This window comes from Cataglyphis hispanica, chromosome 10 (assembly GCF_021464435.1).
Source record: "Cataglyphis hispanica isolate Lineage 1 chromosome 10, ULB_Chis1_1.0, whole genome shotgun sequence".
In the NCBI taxonomy this organism is placed as follows: Eukaryota; Metazoa; Arthropoda; class Insecta; order Hymenoptera; family Formicidae; genus Cataglyphis; species Cataglyphis hispanica.
In genome coordinates, this window is record NC_065963.1 from 3,297,001 (window position 1) to 3,316,130 (window position 19,130).

General features: G+C 34.1%; 1 protein-coding gene across 15 annotated transcripts in view; it reads left to right on the forward strand.

Annotated features, from left to right (window-relative positions):
• LOC126852520 (cAMP-specific 3',5'-cyclic phosphodiesterase) overlaps positions 1-19,130 on the forward strand; it is a 337,802-nt gene that overhangs the window by 272,715 nt on the left and 45,957 nt on the right. For 11 of the 15 annotated variants that reach the window (XM_050597394.1, XM_050597401.1, XM_050597402.1 and 8 more), the window contains 3 exons: positions 3,511-3,699; positions 5,553-5,585; positions 6,772-6,792. In XM_050597394.1, the coding sequence (XP_050453351.1) occupies positions 3,511-3,699; positions 5,553-5,585; positions 6,772-6,792 (243 nt within the window). Of the gene's footprint in view, positions 1-3,510; positions 3,700-5,552; positions 5,586-6,771; positions 6,793-11,126; positions 11,340-16,667; positions 17,313-19,130 lie in introns of those variants that run through there. The other 4 variants (XM_050597390.1, XM_050597391.1, XM_050597403.1 and 1 more) reach the window with 4 other exon arrangements.

Sequence of the window (19,130 nt, forward strand, 5' to 3'; positions counted from 1 at the left end):
ATCACGTGCAAACAAAACACGCCTCGTCGCATACTTCCAGGCTAGAGAAATATCTTCGTCCGCTTCCTATTAAATCGTGTGCGAGCAGTTGTTTTGCGATACATTCTTTATCAATTGCATTTATAATCAGCTCGCGCGAGCCACAATTCCGACCGCTATCATCAACAATGTCGGTCTATTACTCACTGAATGGCAAGGCTATCGAGATTATGGTTTACATAATACAACGTAATATTGTTATCATTGATGGGAAAACGTCGTAGATATATAGATACACTCACAAATATTCTCTCATAAGGTAAACGAAAAAAAAAAAAAAACATTTTATTAAGTGACGGAGGTATTATTCCAGGCGAACTACCGTGACCATGATTTAACTACTTACTTCCGATTACAGGCTCTAAAAATATGCAATTTTTTTCCGAACGATGCGAAAAATGCAACAGCGCACATCAAAGCTATTTTATTTTCGGTTAAGCTGTGCTCGTTTCAAAAGCTTAAACGAGTCAACACTTTTTTTTGAGAAAAATTAATTTACGTCCACAAATATCTAATAAGGACACATTTTTTTATACTTTTTATGCATTTATATATATATATATATATTTTTTAAATTATTAAAAATAATTTACAATCTATACAAAAATATATAATACAATTATTGTATGAATTAAGAATTAATGTATTAAATTCTACCGAAAATAGTTAGTCTAGAACAATCAAAATTAATTCACGCGCATGCGAATAAATAAAAATTACAATGAATGAAGTAACAAATAAATTTTCATAATTTTTGCTCCAGTTACTAATGGGGATTCTCCCAAGTCTTAATTAGATATATTTATGACGTAACATAAGCTAAAATGGATACAACCCAACGTCTCTTGGCACCGTAAGAAGACGCTTTCGCATCGTTAGTATAATGAGGAGGATTTTGCCGCGCATTTTGCGCTTTAATCAAAATTAGCCCTGTCGACAAAATTTTCTTCCATCTGCAACGTGTTGATCATATACAGCGCCTATGATATTCCTCTAATAAATTCTTCTTTGATTATAATTTTAAATCTTAAATACATAATAAAAAAAATTATTTTTATATTAATGTATAATTAATTTAAATTAATTCTAAAATTAATATAAAAATAATTATACATAGGGGAAAGAGTGTGGTTCTATTATTTAAGATGTAGTATTAGTTTTTTGTTGAATTAGTTTATATGATTAAAGTTTGAGATATGCCGAGTGCTTCCACGGAACAAAGGCACAACGTAAACGTACGCGAAATCGTTTCCAGGATGTTAAAAAATAGTACTCTCGTTTCACGCTGCTTTTTATTGCGAAATGGGACCGCGTGCACGTATACCTTAGATATTTATTTTTGTAAAAGCGTTATTCCACTTATGTTTCTCAACTTCTAATGCATCTATTTTGGTTCTCGTCCGTGTCTGCATAGTTGAAGACCTCGAATAGTTGCTTTCATCGAGAATCCGAAAGTTGGACACGACAAAGTTAATCTCGGTCATTACATTTAAGCATACATCAGTCAATAATATGTTTGTTAAAAAAATTAAAAAAAAAAAACTCGAGAGGGAAGATATTAAATAAAACAATAAAAAAGCTCGCGCGATTATTCTGTTTCATCAGTCTTCAAAAACACATCTTCTCGCATTTCAGAAAAACAGCTAATCAATTTTATTTCTTACTTTATTTAGTGCCAAGCACACATGATACGTTTATAGACTATAAAAATTCATCACACAAGTTGTCCGGACTTGCCATCAATATATATATTTCAATGGGCGCTTTATTCATCGAGCTGGAAATATCAAAGCTGTATGATATTATGACCATTCTTCCATCTATGCGATCATGAAGCAAATAATACATTTTGTGTTTCCACGCAATGATCTAGCGCACTATATAACATGGTGTAATTCATAAATCCGTTTCATCACATCAAAGCAGTTCCGATGCACGAAAAAGCCATTAAATCTCATATGAATCTCTTATAATAATTAATTTTATCAATTGTTAGAATTATTAGAATTGTTGTTCTTTTTCTTAACTTTGAAACTTGTATTTATATTTCATATATTATATATTATATTTATAATTATAAATATTTATATATATTTATATTTATATTACATTATATAAATAATTAAATATTATATTTATATTTATATTATATATTATAAAACAAGTGTTTATACGACCAAACTGGCAATTTATTGTTTGATTATTATATCACGACGTTTCGACCATATGGTTTTGGTCCTTATCAAGTGAAACTAAAATTACAATACAATAAATAATGATAGTCATGTTACAAAGAAAAAAATAGGATTAAGCAACTTACGTTATAATTAAAAGTAGAAAGAGAAAAATCGAAATGTCAAACTGACATTGTGTCAACCACTATGTTTGGAATACTGAGATCAACTAAACGACCTTTATTAATTTATCGTATATGTTGTTTAAATTCTCTGTATCTTTTGGGAATTAATAGTGTTGTCAAATTTTTAATAAAAACATTTCAGCTATTTCTCTCTTTCTTACATGTTTTTCGTTATGTAGAATATCAGGCGCTGACCAATCGAAGTCATGATCAAATTTTAATTTGTGTTTGCTAATTACGGATCAAGGAACATTGTAATAATATAAAAATGCACGAAAGTAATTTATCCGTAATTAGCAAACACAAATTAAAATTTGATCATGACTTCGATTGGTCAGCGCCTGATATTCTACATAACGAAAACATGTAAGAAAGAGAGAAATAGCTGAAATGTTTTTATTAAAAAATTTGACAACACTATTAATTCCCAAAAGATACAGAGAATTTAAACAACATATACGATAAATTAATAAAGGTCGTTTAGTTGATCTCATTATTCCAAACATAGTGATTGACACAATGTCAGTTTGACATTTCGATTTTCTCTTTCTACTTTTAATTATAACGTAAGTTGCTTAATCCTATTTTTTTCTTTGTAACATGACTATCATTATTTATTGTATTGTAATTTTAGTTTCACTTGATAAGGACCAAAACCATATGGTCGAAACGTCGTGATATAATAATCAAACAATAAATTGCCAGTTTGGTCGTATAAACACTTGTTTATTAATTTATTTACTGGCGACATTTTTAAAATTAAACAATATTATATATTATATTATATAAATAATTAAATATTTATATTATATTTATAATTATTATAAATATTTATATATTATATTTATCTTATGGGATAAATATAAGATTTCTCCCTAATTAGAATCATAATACGATATACCTATTTGAGATAAATTTGGACATTCTAATCTTAGAATCTATGCGGTATCTGGGAAAATCTTGGGAAATTTCAAAGCGCGGGAAGTTATTTATTTTGCGGAAAAATTTTTCGCCCTCGAAGGTGAAAGAGCGTCGCGCGCGCGAGATTTTTTTCCGAGATGAAAAATTTGCATCTCGCTTCTCTAATGAGGGTGTTAAATTTCTCGTTACAGTTTCGACGTGGAAAATGGCGCCTCGACATTGGACGGCGGTGCCGGCGGTGGTGGAGGCGCATCACCCAGCGCGGGGCTCGTTCTTCAGACGTTGCCCCAGAGGAGGGAGAGCTTCCTTTATCGAAGCGACAGCGATTTCGAGATGTCGCCGAAATCGATGTCTCGAAACAGCTCCATCGCCAGTGAGAGGTGAACAGACTTATTTTTCAATTGATACCTATTCCTCCCCCCTCTCCCTCCCCCCTCCTCCCCTCTATCCCGCGGCGTTTTAAATCGATTATCGTTAAGTCGATCGGGCTTTTACGTGAGTAAACGCAAAGATAGCGCGTATCGAAGGCTGCTTCAACGTTTTCGTTCGGGGTGGAAAATTCGTAATACCCTTTTTAACCGCGCACGGAGGATTTATTAGTATTACAATGAATATAAGAGAGAATATATAAAAGAGAAAGAGAGAGAGAGAGAGAGAGAGAGAGAGAGAGAGAGAGAGAGAGAAAGAGAGTCAAAAATCACACATGATTTATGATGACTGTCTTTGCTTTTTTACTCGATTATTTATTTATTACGCGTGTGATCTTAATGACATTTATAATGTCGCATTTGGATGCGCGTTTATAAGTGGACGCATTAATCAAGTAGTTTTATGATTTATATTTTTCTTTTATCTCCGATCTCCTAGAAAAATTTTATTCACGAGACATTGGATGATTAACTATAGTTTGCTATAAGTAATATGATAAACGATAGTTGCGTGAGAATTATTTCACCGAACGCGCTGCTCGATAATTTAAATATTTGCGAACGAAATGAAAAAGTTCTTAATTCTCAGAATTTAATTTAAAATTCCGTCCCGTTGAAAATAGAAAGATCTTGAACGTCGAAGCAGCGTTCACACGATTGCGAATACATGGCAAGTTAATATAATTTTGTGTACAAAAAAAATGATTTTGCCTCATTTATTCATTTAAATCGCAGTTTGAAACTGTTGTTCTATTGAAGAACGCCGATTGTTCGCTCAAGTTTCAAAATTATATTGTAATATATACACATATGTTTTACATAAAATTTATATGCATGTACACATTACGGCACGTTTCCTGTAACTTTACATTTTTCGCGCCTGAAAATTTTGGTTATTAAGAAAAAGAAATGTATGAATCATGTGATACACAATTCTCTAATTGTCAGTTTGCTCTGACATTTTATTTGAACTCGTGGCAAGAGAGACAAGCTGGTGATGGTTCGCTGACAATCTGTAGTATCGTTGGAGGCTGTGGCGGACATTTTTGCGGCAACGAAGAGAGCTCGTATCGATAATGCAGGTGCCTTTGAAGTTTCGCTACAGTAGGAACTTTGGAGGGATTGCGCTCGCTGAAAACTGGTGGATAACATAGGAGATTCTTGTCGGTGGTGCCGCGATTATTTTATCGCAGCAAGATACCACGTTATCCACCTAGATAGACCAATAGTGTTAGAGACGATCAACACGTTGTGTATCAATGTACATTAATTATTACGACCACGTGTTTCACGAACGTGAACTTTATCATTCCGATAACTGATTAAAATGTACGATCTCTTCGTTGCCCGCAATTGGAATTTATGCGTGTAAAGATTTTACCAGTATTTAATCCCACAACTATACGCAAACAGTCCATGATTCATCTTCGTGCTTCTATGTATCTCGATAAATTTCATAGTCTCTTGATAACGATGATGTTTCGTTTTTTTTTTTTTTTTTCCTCATGTCATTATTTCACTTGCATTCTGCCGTCCGCGGCGAGATGATGCTTCTACGCAATAAAAGATGTCATGTCTCTGTAATAATAAAAGTAATATTAATTTTATTTATTAAAGCTACTATTCATTTCTTAAATATGTTACTCAATATTTGCAAAATTTTAATTTAGTATTGTATGATAATATCGCATATACTGACGCAATATGGAGTTTAGAAGCATCACTCATCATCTACTTAAATGTTTTATCGTCGCTAGTGGATGTTGGGATGTGACGATATGATGTATGTGATCCTTGGGTTGCAGGTTCAAAGAGACAGAGCTTCCTGTCGAGCGAGCGTATGTACTCGATCCTATTATCTAACTCATCTCGTTTTATTTTACACTCGGACTCTACACTAACAAAGTTGTTCAATATCCTCGTAACATAACGATCATCGCTGTGATACTCGATTAAAACTCACTTCAATAATCGCCCCTCCATTAATTCTACATGCATGTTAACACTTTATTCGTGTAGAGTTCCTATCATTATATTATGACACTTTTATGTTTAGCATTCTTACGCGGATGTCCGTCATATCTGTCGCTAAATTTAATTAACGCCGATGTGGTCACTTAGAAGCGTGGTTTTGCCACTAAAATCGTGCTATAATTTTGTCTGAAGAAAAATAATATGTGTTTAAAAAATGTAATTAGTTTTCAGATGTGATCATTATTTCCTCCAATTTAAGATTGATTTCTTTATTAAAAGAATAGAGGAATAGACAGAATTATGGCAACATAATTCACGCTTAGGACTATATCGGAACATAGAGTCGCTCTTTATTGTTTTTTAATTATATTACCCATTTGCATATTTCCCCGATCATTTTCTTTTTTTTTTTTTTTTTCGATCATCCAATAACTACCGAGGGACCGAGCAAGCTCCGTCACAAGATCGCATCGATCATACACTGCAACGAATACACGCAGAGCTTTAGAGCATAAGATTATGTAAATTTTACGCTTATATTCAACAGCAACGTTGCTTATAATATAGCTAAAATGCTGATATTTATAGAATGTAGATTTAGATAGCTAAAAAAATGGCCAAAATCTGTATTGTTTTGCGCATTGTTTTTAATCGCAAAAAGACGAGATTATAAAGAAAATTGTGTACCGTGTGTAATAATATTTTCTTGCTGCTAATGTCGTCAATATTTTTTTTTTTTTATTTTGAAAACGGAGGTTTCAGATATTATATTTAAAAGTTATATTTAAACTATATTTTAATTTATATTTAAATTATATTTAAATTAAAATATAGTTACGATTGTGAAGATACGCTTATCTCGGTCATGTTTGCTGGGCAAATCTTTTATTTCATATGCGATAAAAACGCGCGTCTTAATGATACACGTATAACGATTTGCGAGCGCGATTATAATAACCTTTCGTATTTTGCGACTTAAGCATAAATATTACTAACCGCATGCTGAACATAGTTGAACGTTTTCGAATAAATATGAATTCTTATTTTCAGGATATTTACCGATCAATACAGGTAAGTTTGCATCATCACGTAATCTAAGTATTCGTTCGCGATGTCGTTACAAACCGTATGATTGGAAGAATGCGTGTATTATCGATTAACGTTAAATTCATATCAGAACGTAATTGCTTGGAATCATTTATTTTACAAGAAAGAATTTTAATGAATTATATTCATAAAAATTTATCCCGTCTTTAGCGGAAAGATACGATTTGAGAGAATGAAAATTGCGGAAGCTTCTCGCACGATATCATAATGATAATCCGCGAATGATAAATAGCGAATACGTCAGTCTAATGGTAAAGCATTTTTTATACTGTATTTTTTATACTCATTAATGTGCATTTTTTATACTCATTAATAGGAATTATTTTGCGACGTAGTAAGGTATGAATTGATAACATTTTATGCATATTTCTTCGCGATTATTATTATGCTCTATGTACATTAGTTATTCTCCGTATTATGATGGCAGTTTCGCATGCGAATCTCATTTTACGATGAACTGAGTGAGTGCAACGTGAGTGCACACGAGTGGGACTATGCAAATATTTTTATCTAAAGTGGCGTTAACGTACGGATTGATAGCGTAGGATGCAATTCACTTGCATCTGTCGTGATGCATAAACGCCTACCGTCTTCCAAAAAACACTTGTACACATTTTACATTAAAATTTTATACTTTATATGATAATGTACAATAGCTTTTTGCACGTAAACAAAATAATTGAATTATTAAATTTCTTTATATGATAATATATACATTATACTTTAAATTATATATTTTAATAATATATTTTAATTAATCGTTGATAAGATTGAATGACGTTCTGGATCTATTATTTTCTACGGGTCGATTGTTATATAAGAAAAATCGATAATAACTTTTGCACGCGATTGAAAATAGTAAAAGGTTAAATTAAGAATTTAATTATTTAAGTCTTTATTTGTCGCAAATGGAAGATTGCTAAACGCGGAAATTGTGTCTGACAGACTTGAAATTAGATTTTCCGATGAGCGCGGCGATTATTTCTAGCGTCACGACTCGATCACCGTTTAACGACACTTCGTGGGCATGCCTGCGTACACGCGAACGTATGTAACAACTTTAACTATCAGCTCCGTTTACGATCGTGTAGGTAACACCTGGCGCTATTCTCGAAAATGCGTTCGCAAGAGTAAACTCGCATAGCGTAAACTCTGTCATCACCACTCGTACGTAACAACTTCAACGTAAGTACTTTCTTCCCCTGCGAAAATTTCGTCATTCAAGGCGCGTAATATATTTAAGATAGCGTGGTGAAACAAAATTCATTTAATTATCAGACATAAATCTAAAGTTCGAAAGATTGCCAGAGCAACGCGGGAACGATCTGTCAAAGTCACGTGTTTCAAATCCTGGACGGCGTCCAAAACAAACTTCTTACGATTAAATGAAAATAGCTGAATGGCTCATCTATAAGCGATGGAATTAACTCTCGAGCTACGTGACTGACATATCTCATTCGAATAATCATGTAGCAAAAAAAAAAATCTACAATAGATCGTTTCGAAATAATTTTGCTCGTTGCTTGCGGGATAAAATAATATGCAAACTGCTTGCGACGTGATTTTTCTATTTGCAGAAAGAACGTATAATTGGCTGCATTGTGTTGCATGCGCGTTCGCGACCCGACGATATAAACTAGCCAGCCTGAATGCGTTTAATTATGGCACATACGTTAGCCTTCTACGCTGTTTTACGCGAAGCGAATTCAATAGAACTGTTTACTTGTCTCACGAATAAATCTAGACTAGAGCGAACAATCCTATAAATCGTCGCTTTTTTACTTGAATTCTATCCAATCTTCCTCAAGATGTATCAGTATTGCATATTAGGATGTTGAAGATATCTTTAGATAAACATAAAAATTTTTGATTGGAAATATTTACTTTTTTATCAACTCGTTTCGATATTTTTATAGCGACACGATTTTACCCACGCTATTTATTCACTGTGAAATTGCGGGAATTGAGAGTGATCGCTCCATGAATAGACAGTTGTTTTCGAGAATCTCTTGTTACATAATTCGATAGCTTCACGCGATGAAAAAAAAAACAACTGCACATGTAAAGAAGAGCAATGTGTGGGATATATTTGGCAAATGCAAATTTCATCTAGAAAATCAATATCGATCAGTATAATATTAAATTTTAATCTATGCATGGATGGGTCTATTTTCTCAATATTTTAATAATACTTTAGTAAACTTGCTGTGACGAGAAAGAGAAAAACGGAATGTGTATTTTTTGAAAGCTGCAAAAAGCGTGTGCAAATTGTTTGCGCATTTGTTTATATTTTAAGACACGAGCTGTACAAAATGTAGCAAAACTGTTACAACTCTAATGTGTCCTATATACGTATATTCATAAAAGCATGCAAATCCATTTATCCGCTGTAACTAAAAAAAATTTTTGTATGTAAAAATGTAATTTAAAAAAAAAAAACTCGATTCAGAAATAAGTAAGAAACGCGATATAGAGATATATCTCTTGAACGATAATTCACAGTTGTTGATAACTCTAATCATATTTATGCAATGGGACGCGATAAGTTTGTCTTTTTATATCGGAGTTAGAAAGATCAAATGCACATATTGTTAGGTGAATCTTGGCGATTTTGAGATCATCAATAACGTCTCTTAACGTCGGATAAATTTTTTTTTGCGCGGCGGAGGAAAAATACGCGGTTTTGCGGTGACTTGCACGATGTTTGACATACGTATTACGTATCCGATCTCTCGCAAACGACGCATTGCGTAAAGCGGCAAAACAAAGGGTTTTTTTCCTAATAAAGTAAAGCGTTTTATTATTTAAATTTTTGTCATTAAAAATTTCGAGCATTCGAAACGACGGAGCGTAAAATATTATCGCAGAGTGGTCAAAGCAAAAATGCTTACAACAGTCAAAACCAATATCGTTAGCATATTTTTTCTTTTATAATGGCATGTATCCGTTCGTTAAAAAACTAATATATACATATAATGTTATATTTAATATTTGTAAGATTAATTATTTTAAATTTCATTTACATCTAAAATCAATTATTTGTATCTTATTATCTTGAAATTCAATTAGTAAGTAATATTAAATTTGCTGAAGTATTGCTCGAGTAAAATATCTGCCGTATGTTTCTCATATAAATGCCTTTAATATAATTTTCGCATATCGTGAATTAAAATTCATTGAATATTTGTTGAATATTTCGCTCAACATGCAGATTGAACAGTCCTAATTAAAATGATTTGTCGGTTATGTATTGTGATAATGACGATTGCAAAATTCATCGTAAACATATGGAAGAATACATTAAAATAATAACGCAATAATAATATATTTAAGTATCATTAATCTAAAAAGATTATAATCACGCATGTTCTCATTGCTTTGAGATATTTTATAACTTTGAAATTTTCATTTGGGAGTAATAATTATAAAAATTTTATGTCGAATAATTCCTAAATGATATTTAACGCTCGAAGAAGCTGTTTCGGATAGCTTGCATAAAACATGTGTCGCAGTTTCTCGGAAACATTTCTTTTTTTCTTTTGATTTTTCATAGAAGCTTTGTTTTTGTGAAAGAAAATTTTTTTCAATTTTTAATGTCAACATATTCAGAATGTTAAAAAAAAAATATTTTATAAAATGCCTGTATGTGCACAAAAAAAGAGAGGGTTGCTTTAATTGCCGGGTGTTGTTGCACTAACTTCCGCAAATTTTGAGATATCGGTCTAAATATTTTCACATGAATAGAATATGATTTAAGGATAATTGGTATTGAATTTGATGAGAATTTGTGAAATGGTTTATTTTTTATGAAATTTTGAATTTTTCTAAAAAAAAATGGTTGCTTTAACTTCCGCAAATTTTGAAATATCGGACTAAATATTTTTACACGAGACATTTTTACTGATATTATAAAGGGAAGAGAATAAAATTATGAGGAAACAAGTTTCTAATTTGCACAATTTTTTACTTGTTTTTTTTTTATACTCGAGCCCTCAATATAACTGCAACTCTGTAACCATGGATGCAGGTACGTCGCGTGTCGCGCGCGTGAGCACATCGAAGCCTATCTTTATTCATTCGTTCTCTCACTTGAAAGAGCGACGGCTCCATTCTCGTAGCCGGTCTCGCAAAGCGGAAGGGAAGCGGGGCGACGGGGATGCTCCAGGTTGCGCAATGTTCGACACGCGCATGCTTCCCGCTCAAATCGTCGCCGCCGGGAAATCCCCGCCACCTCACCGTCACCCCCGGACCCGGGGGGGAAATCTCTGCGAAACCAGAACACCCCGGCCAGTTCGACATCGCGGCAAACACGAGGTGTTCGACGACAATATAGGATCGACTCTCTCGTACATAGCCTCTCTCTTTCGCACGCACGAGGCGTTTTTTCGCGAAAATTTCGCGGCTTTTCTCTTTTTCTCTTTCATCTTTGTATCCGAATTTGCCGGAAGTAATCGCGAAAATCGCGCGTCGTTTCGCGAAACAAAACGTCCTCTCCGGCCGCGCGTAAGAAGGTAAAGATCAAAGTTCCTGAGACAGACGGAGAAAGGGAAAGTTTTCGGATGTGTTTTGTGCGAGACTCGAACAGCTGATGAACGGACTTTCCTCGCGAGGTTGCTTATAGCACAATGGGAGATTTGGATAATTTTAGAATCTTCAGTCAAGATTTTAGAAGCGTTGACCGTGTGTGTCGAAATTCTTGTATCTTTTAAAAAAAATGAACGTGATTGTACAAAATTTGAGTGGAATTAAAGCAATAAAAATTTAAAATTATTATAATAATAAATTTAATAGTTTTCAGCAAATTTTGGCGAATAATTTTGCTTTTTCTCTCAATGTCAATGTTTCAGTATTTTTTACAAAATTAAAAAAACCTAATTATATTAATAGAATCATAAATAAAATATTTAATGCGTTATTGAATAATTACATTATCATAATTATATGTAAAAATACGCCAATTTATATAATTCGTGAGGAAGGTACAAACGTCAGCAGGCATAGATAAAGTTTAATCCAGTGAAAAGTGGAAGTATCTATCATATGGCACGTATCATCGGGCTTTAGTGTTGCCTCACTACATAGGAAGACACATGCTCGTATTTAACCACGCTGTTGCGCGACATAACCGCGTGCGCGTTGATATCGGTTTTTCATTACGCGAATAATTGGGCCCCGGAGTACAGTGAAAAAAGTATGACTGGCTGACCATTCCCGAACCCGGGACGAGATGACTCGCGCACGATCGATTCGTCCCGGTATTGAAAGTTTTAATTTGCCCTTTGAAGTTGGACAGTCCGCTTAACGAGATAGTCACTTGCACACATGCGGAACTGTACCGGCAAGTTGCCGGATCAATCGAAAGTTTCTCGTTGAAATCGGTGATGTTGTGTGTGGATGACGCACGGCGAGCGGAAATTCTGTCCGCGTCCGAAACAAAGGTTTTTCACTCACCGAGAGATCGCGTATCTCGAAAATATATGTTTCTCTGCGAAAGCGCTACTTGACATTTATTTCGTTCTCGATTTGACATTTGTTCGGATGGTTGTTTATCATTTTTTTGATTATCGGCGAATAATCGCGATCAAGATTCTGTTATTTCGATGACGTTTATACTTTATCAATAATTATCGATATAACTGTCGCTGCGAGATAATAAGAGATCTTTAAACGAGAAGATATTACGCAATACAAAGAACTACGACGAATTACGTGAACCCACTTTCGGAAATCTTGATTGTCCGTGACGCATATTATCAATAATCGATAACGCTCCGATAAATTATAAGGCATGCATATTCTGTTAAAACAGGGAGGGGCATTATATCGAGTGTTATAACGAAGCGTATCTCAAGATTAGACGACCATTTTCTGATAATATTCGTTACTACGTAGGTAAAGCAAATCGATGCATGAATAATCTGATAAAGGGATAAAAACTAATTGGATCTAAACGGCTACCGCGACATATGGTGATAGCATCTACGTCTAGATTGATTTGTTGTTCGATTGTCCTGCGCACTTTCTTTCTCGAGGAGAGAAAAGGAGGAGAATAGCAATTATCTCGGATTTTATTAGACAAAAGTTATAAAACGTTATTATGTAACGATGACGTTTCTCGCGGAGTATTTCGCTGGAATCTCGATGGATCGCGTAATAAGGCTCGCTATTGTGTTAATTCGATGCGACATCTCTTATGGCGCTGTTGCGTCAGCGATGTATAATGTAACGTTGCTGAAATACTCGCAGATATGAAGCAATCGCAATATTATTGCAGTTTAACCGACACCGCAATTGCGAGTAACGTAATATGACCAATCATGGAAAAAATGAGTTGTGCGTTATCGGTAGTGTGACAGTAATTTGTAGTCATCCCGACAATGAGTCATTTTTCGCTCAGAGATCTATCTTTACGAGCAATTAAAATTTCAAGAAGCTTCACAATATCGTGCATCGTTGTAACATTTATTATCTGTAATGTGTTTACAAGTTTTCTATAAATATTGCAAGAAATATATCGCGCCGTTTTCAATTTAAAAGATTTAAGTATCAACTTTTCATCGCGGATAAGATATCGAACGTTGATTGTTCGCTTAATAGTGGCTTTTCGAAAAGATCTCTTTTTATTGCGAGATACGCCCATCTGATTGGAAAATGTGATCGTTTGTCTGCGGAAATTTTTCCACATACTGTTATTGGAATATCGGAAAAGCAGTTGTTGACAAATCCAAAGGGGTATCTCTTTTGACTTTGACGCGAAAAGTTTGTTCTTATAAATCTGTTTGAGACAGTAACGAATGATTCACATCGAGAGAGATAATATATTTTCTCCGAATATAGACGTTGAATATTACTTAGCGATATTACGAATCGCGTAAAGTTTTATTAGCTACTTTTAATACAGAGTCTCTCTTATTAAAGATAATATTAGATCCTTTATAAATTTTATTTCCAGTACGATTATCTTAAAAATATATTTAATATTTTTAATGTTAAATATGTGGTAATAAATATAATATTTTTGCGAAATTTTTGAATTGATTTCTTGAACATTTGAAATAGATTATTATTTTATTCGTAGAAAAATTAATTCTCCATATTATATTTATCTCTATTTTATCAGATTATTCTATAATTTATTTAAAAATTGCCTAATCTATTATTAATATAATATTAATATATAATTAATTTTATTTGTAGACAATCAATATGTAGATATTTAAATTATATTGTTTACAAAGTATATATCTTCACGTGACATTGATCTTACATGCATGAATCGAACTTTAAATACAGTGAAGTCTAACAATAAGACATTAGAGCATTCTTTTATATTTGTCAAAAATGAATATACATGGCTTTAAAGTAATACAATATAAAACAAATACATAATAACGAGCTAGTAAAAGTTGCCGAAAACAGGACGCAAAAAATTGCTTTCGCAAAAATTTTATTTTACACATAAAGTTTATTCAAATTTTATGTGTATAATGAAACTTTTTTTGCAGACATTTTCTCTGCGTTTTATTTTCTGTGCTTTTATTAACTTTTTACTGTATTTGTTTTATATTTCGCATTTTTTATAATATTGCCCTCCCCTTCAGTTACGCATGAATCAGAACATAAAGCGCGCCAATGTTGATAATGAAATACCAGGTGAAACGCGTGAAAAAATAACATTTTCCGCGTTTAATATTCTTTCGCCAACTCGTTTCCGCATTATTTTCATTCGATCATCGCTATGCGGATGAAAGATGAACGTTGCGGTCTTCTTAAATAAAACACACATACCTCGTAACGGAAATATGTTTACATGCATATTCATCGTTAGTGACGATATTCAACGTCGCGTAAAATAACACATTCTCGACTAGTTCTCTGCTAGTTTTCCTTGAGTAGCGAGTCTCCGTTCGCGGCCAATATGCTAATTCATCGGGAAGAAGTCGTCGTCGGCGTATAATTATGCACGTTCAGCAAACTAAACGTCCGGCCAATTTTCGTATTACTTTCCTACTTATCAATCGATTCGAGAAAACGCGAGAACGCATGTTATAATTAGTCCAAAAAATATTGATTCATTCTCTTAAATTTTTCAACATAAAATTTATAAAAAAAAGTACTTTAATTTTTGCTTCCTCATAGAGAAAGCTTTGTTTTTGTGAAAAAAATTTAAAAAAAATTTTTTTTTTTAATTTTGCCAATGCATTCAGTATGTTCTAAAACGTCGGAAAAACATATTTTTACAAAATGTGTACGTATGTGTGTATGTGCACGAAAACGACGTGGTTGCTCCCAATTCCATAAATTTTGAGATAACGGGTTCAATTTTTTTATATGAATGGAGTAATAAAAATTGATTGGTATTGTATTTTGCTAGAATCGATGAAGAGGTTTATTTTTTATAAAATTTTGAATTTTTCAAAAAAAAATGTTCCAACTTCCGTAAATTTTGAGATATTGATGTAAATATTTTTATATGAATTGAATATCATTAAAGGATGGTTGATATTGAATTTGATGATAATTGATGAGAGAATTAATTTTTTATAAAATTTTCGAATATTTCTAAAAAAAAGGATGTGATTGCTCTAACTTCCTCAAATTTTGAGATATCAGGCTAAATATTTTTACATGAGACATTTTTACTGATATTATAAAAGAATAAAAATAAAATTATGAGGAAGCAATGTGCAAATTTCTAATTTGCATAATTTTTCACTTGCTTTACATATATTTAAAAAAAATATTATATTCAATATTTCTCTTGCGTCGCGTAAGAAACGATATTTCATCCGACATGTCTCTCGCTAATCCGATTTCATTTACGAGATAGTTTCTATTTGCTTTTGCATTATCGCACTCTCTATCGAACGTTTACGTCGTTCGTAACAGTTTGTAACCTGGTCAAGGCATTCCATGCGCCAATTTAGCAGCGCGAGCTTAATTTTCGAGATAAAGGGAGTGTTGAGTCGAACGGCAGTGACGGGAGGATCTAGTAATTTGGATAAGTTGGCACTTGCGGTCTGGTTTATTGCCGCGCAGCTGATAGCATGGTTGATAAAACGTCCGTCCATTGTTCCTGACGCAATACCGTTCGATAGTAGTCAACACGCTCGAGCAACAGTACATTATCTCTTATCGTAAGATTTTATTACTTAAAACAAAATGCGATCGGAAAGGGAATTTCATATTCATTCACGATAAGAATGTAAATTATGCAAAGATACGGACTGTCACACGTGATCGTAATCTTCATTTTAATCAAATAATATGTAAGTAAGAAATATGATAATCTCGCTTCTCGTATATTCGCGCTCGCGCACTGACGTCAATTATTATCGCTATTACGACATCAACGGTATGATATTACTTAATATAGTAACCTTGAGTGGTAATCTGTGCTCTAATCAGGGACTTAGGTCGTATCACGAATTATCTATGTGACGAGATATAATAATATAATACGTACACCAGCAATAAACATGTGTTTTAACTTGGTCAAATCGTACGAATGATTTCGATATTAGATTGTGTTCGATTAAATTGAAATTTTAGTGAAATTAAATTCCGTTTGCGCGGTAATGACGTATTTTGACGTAAAGCCGTATAATTTCCGCACGATACTCGATAATGGATCGTATATGTTACAGAAGATATAATCTCACGTTAAATTTGATTATGGCAAACTTCAAATCATAAATATAAAATTTTTTTTTTGCGTCACGGACATGTCGATTCTAATCAAACTTGCGCTCGTTCGAGTCTCGCATCTCATGAGATCAAAAGCGATCGGACATATCGTGTACTTCGTCACTGATATCACGACGCTTTCCCCGATATAGCGGCATCATCGTTGCGATCCGAGTGACGTATTCGTGACCTTCCGAGTCCGCGTGATGGTCCGCGGCGCCTCTTCCTCCGCCTCCTCCTCGATGGGTCTCTTTCCTCCGATCGGGTGAAATGGCCCGAGGATATTGAACAAAGAAGACGTGGACGCGGCCTTGCCCTTTCGAGGCGCACCTCCATCGATCGCGTCGACATCCATCCGTATAAATATGCGTCCCTTCCTCGGCCGGTTACGTGGCGTCGTATAGGGGCATCGGGAATCGCGACCACGCTGTGTCTGTGCGCGATGAAGAGACGTAGGATTGTACGGTCGCACGAATCGTAACGCAACGCAACGCCGTTGTAATCTCTCCGGAAATATCGGGATCGCGAGAATGACATCGTCGGGCCGATCGACGGGAATGCGAAGCAGTACGAGCAATGTGTAACACCATGTCCGACTCCAGCGGCGGCTTGATAGAATTCGTCGGGTCGGCCGGCGGCTTGAAGAGATGCGGGGGCGGCATGAGCTCGCCCGCTTTGAGCGCCGGCGGCATCGGCGCGACGGGCGGACTACCCAGGACCATGTCGACTTCCGCGCTGCGAGTTCGACAGCCCAGGAGGGCGGTCTTCTGGGAGCAATGCTTCGACAAGAGAGACTTGTAAGTCCTCGACTTACATTCGACGGTTTCAATTTGTCGAGTGAAATCTGTCGTCGACGTCGTGATTTTTCAAGAAAAATGCTTCAACTGTGCGTGTGGATGTTTCTATATTTTCGCGCTTACATTTTGCAATACGACATATAATTTTAAACAACTGGAACAATTTTTTTTTTTTTAAATTGTGTTACATATTTACACGATACATATTTTTTTTTTAATTGTGAATATGTTACGTCATATCTATGTAAACAACGGAGGTACATTTGTCATTTATTTTTCATCAGTAGAGAGAAATTTTGCAGTAATTTTCGGAGAAATTAATGAGTAATAATATAATGCATCTCTTTTAGCATCGCGTTGCGTATAGTGAAACGTGCATAAAGATATCAAACGAATGTATTTGAAATATAATCTTGAAATGCAACAGCGAAAATTCGAGAGATTGCATTTGAAGCGAGATGACGTAAAGCTTGAACATGGCGAGATGGATCCATCGCTTGCAGTTTGTATATCAAAGTTTGATAAAGTTGAAACCCTATCGCGAGGCATTTTGCAATACGTAAAATAATATACTTTATTGAAACGATTTAACGTATGAATTTTTGCATGAATTTACATCAGCTGATAAATAAGAATAAAACGATATATCACATATAATCGTATCGCGAATTAATATTAGCTATTTAATACAAAGATTTTATCGCATTATTATTATTTGTAGAACGATTGTTGTTATTAACATAATTTTTAGAAAAGAAACTTGCCTTAAAATGTTTATCTCTATAGCTTATATTTTTTTATATCGAGTCTTTCAATTATTGCGCAACGCGGAACATAGAAGTGCTCTGGCAAACGTTCAAGGAAATAACTCGCGGAAACTAGCTCGATTTTATTAGTTACTCCGCAGTGTATCAATTTAGTATACGCGCGCGTTATTCGGCAAGTACAAGTTAAATCTGATTAACGAACATCGTGATGAGGGTAGACACGCGTTTTGGAGTACGGCCAATGGTTGTATATCGATCGTAGTTCGGAATTCCGCGACCATACGTGCCTCTTGATCCACATAGACACGTTAAACACGTCGCTTTTGCTGGCTACTGTCCCAACCAAGGCGACTGGGGATAACGACAGGTCGATCGTTATTCCCGTACGAGTCGATTATCGGACGTTATTTAAGGAAGCGTACGCGATCTAAATTCTATTTTGAGACAGTGTGATATTAAACGGGATCCTTAAGCTAGATTACACAAGACACGATGATTTTGTGATAATTATGCTGAATTAATGCGTGAATAAATGAGAGCATGCATCGGAAGGAGGTCGAGGAAAAGATTTACATCATTGTGGGAAAACGTATATACGGTGATGTATCAGGATCATAGTTTTGCGTGTCGTACAGATGAGAATTGGTCGGAAAACTTGATATTTGGAACTTGAAATTATAACGGTATACATCATTTCTCATTGTTAGATTGACATTTTCAGACATAACGTTAATTAGAGGACTAATTTTCTGTAGCAGAAAATATTCGTAAACTCATTTTGTCGACATCGGTTCTAATTAAAAATAGAATGTTTTAATTTTACAGAGAGATTAATTAATGAATTTTTGACAGAATTTGTTTTTGATCGAGATTCTTTCTAACTTATGAGTAGTGACCCTCAATTGATATATGACTCGATTTTAGAGGTTGAACATTTATTTAAACGCCAATAAAACAAAAATAAAATTTTGATTAATATTTAGATCGGAAAAATGCGATATTATGGATAGTTTGATAACCGTGTATTCAAATATTATTCGAACGTGATATT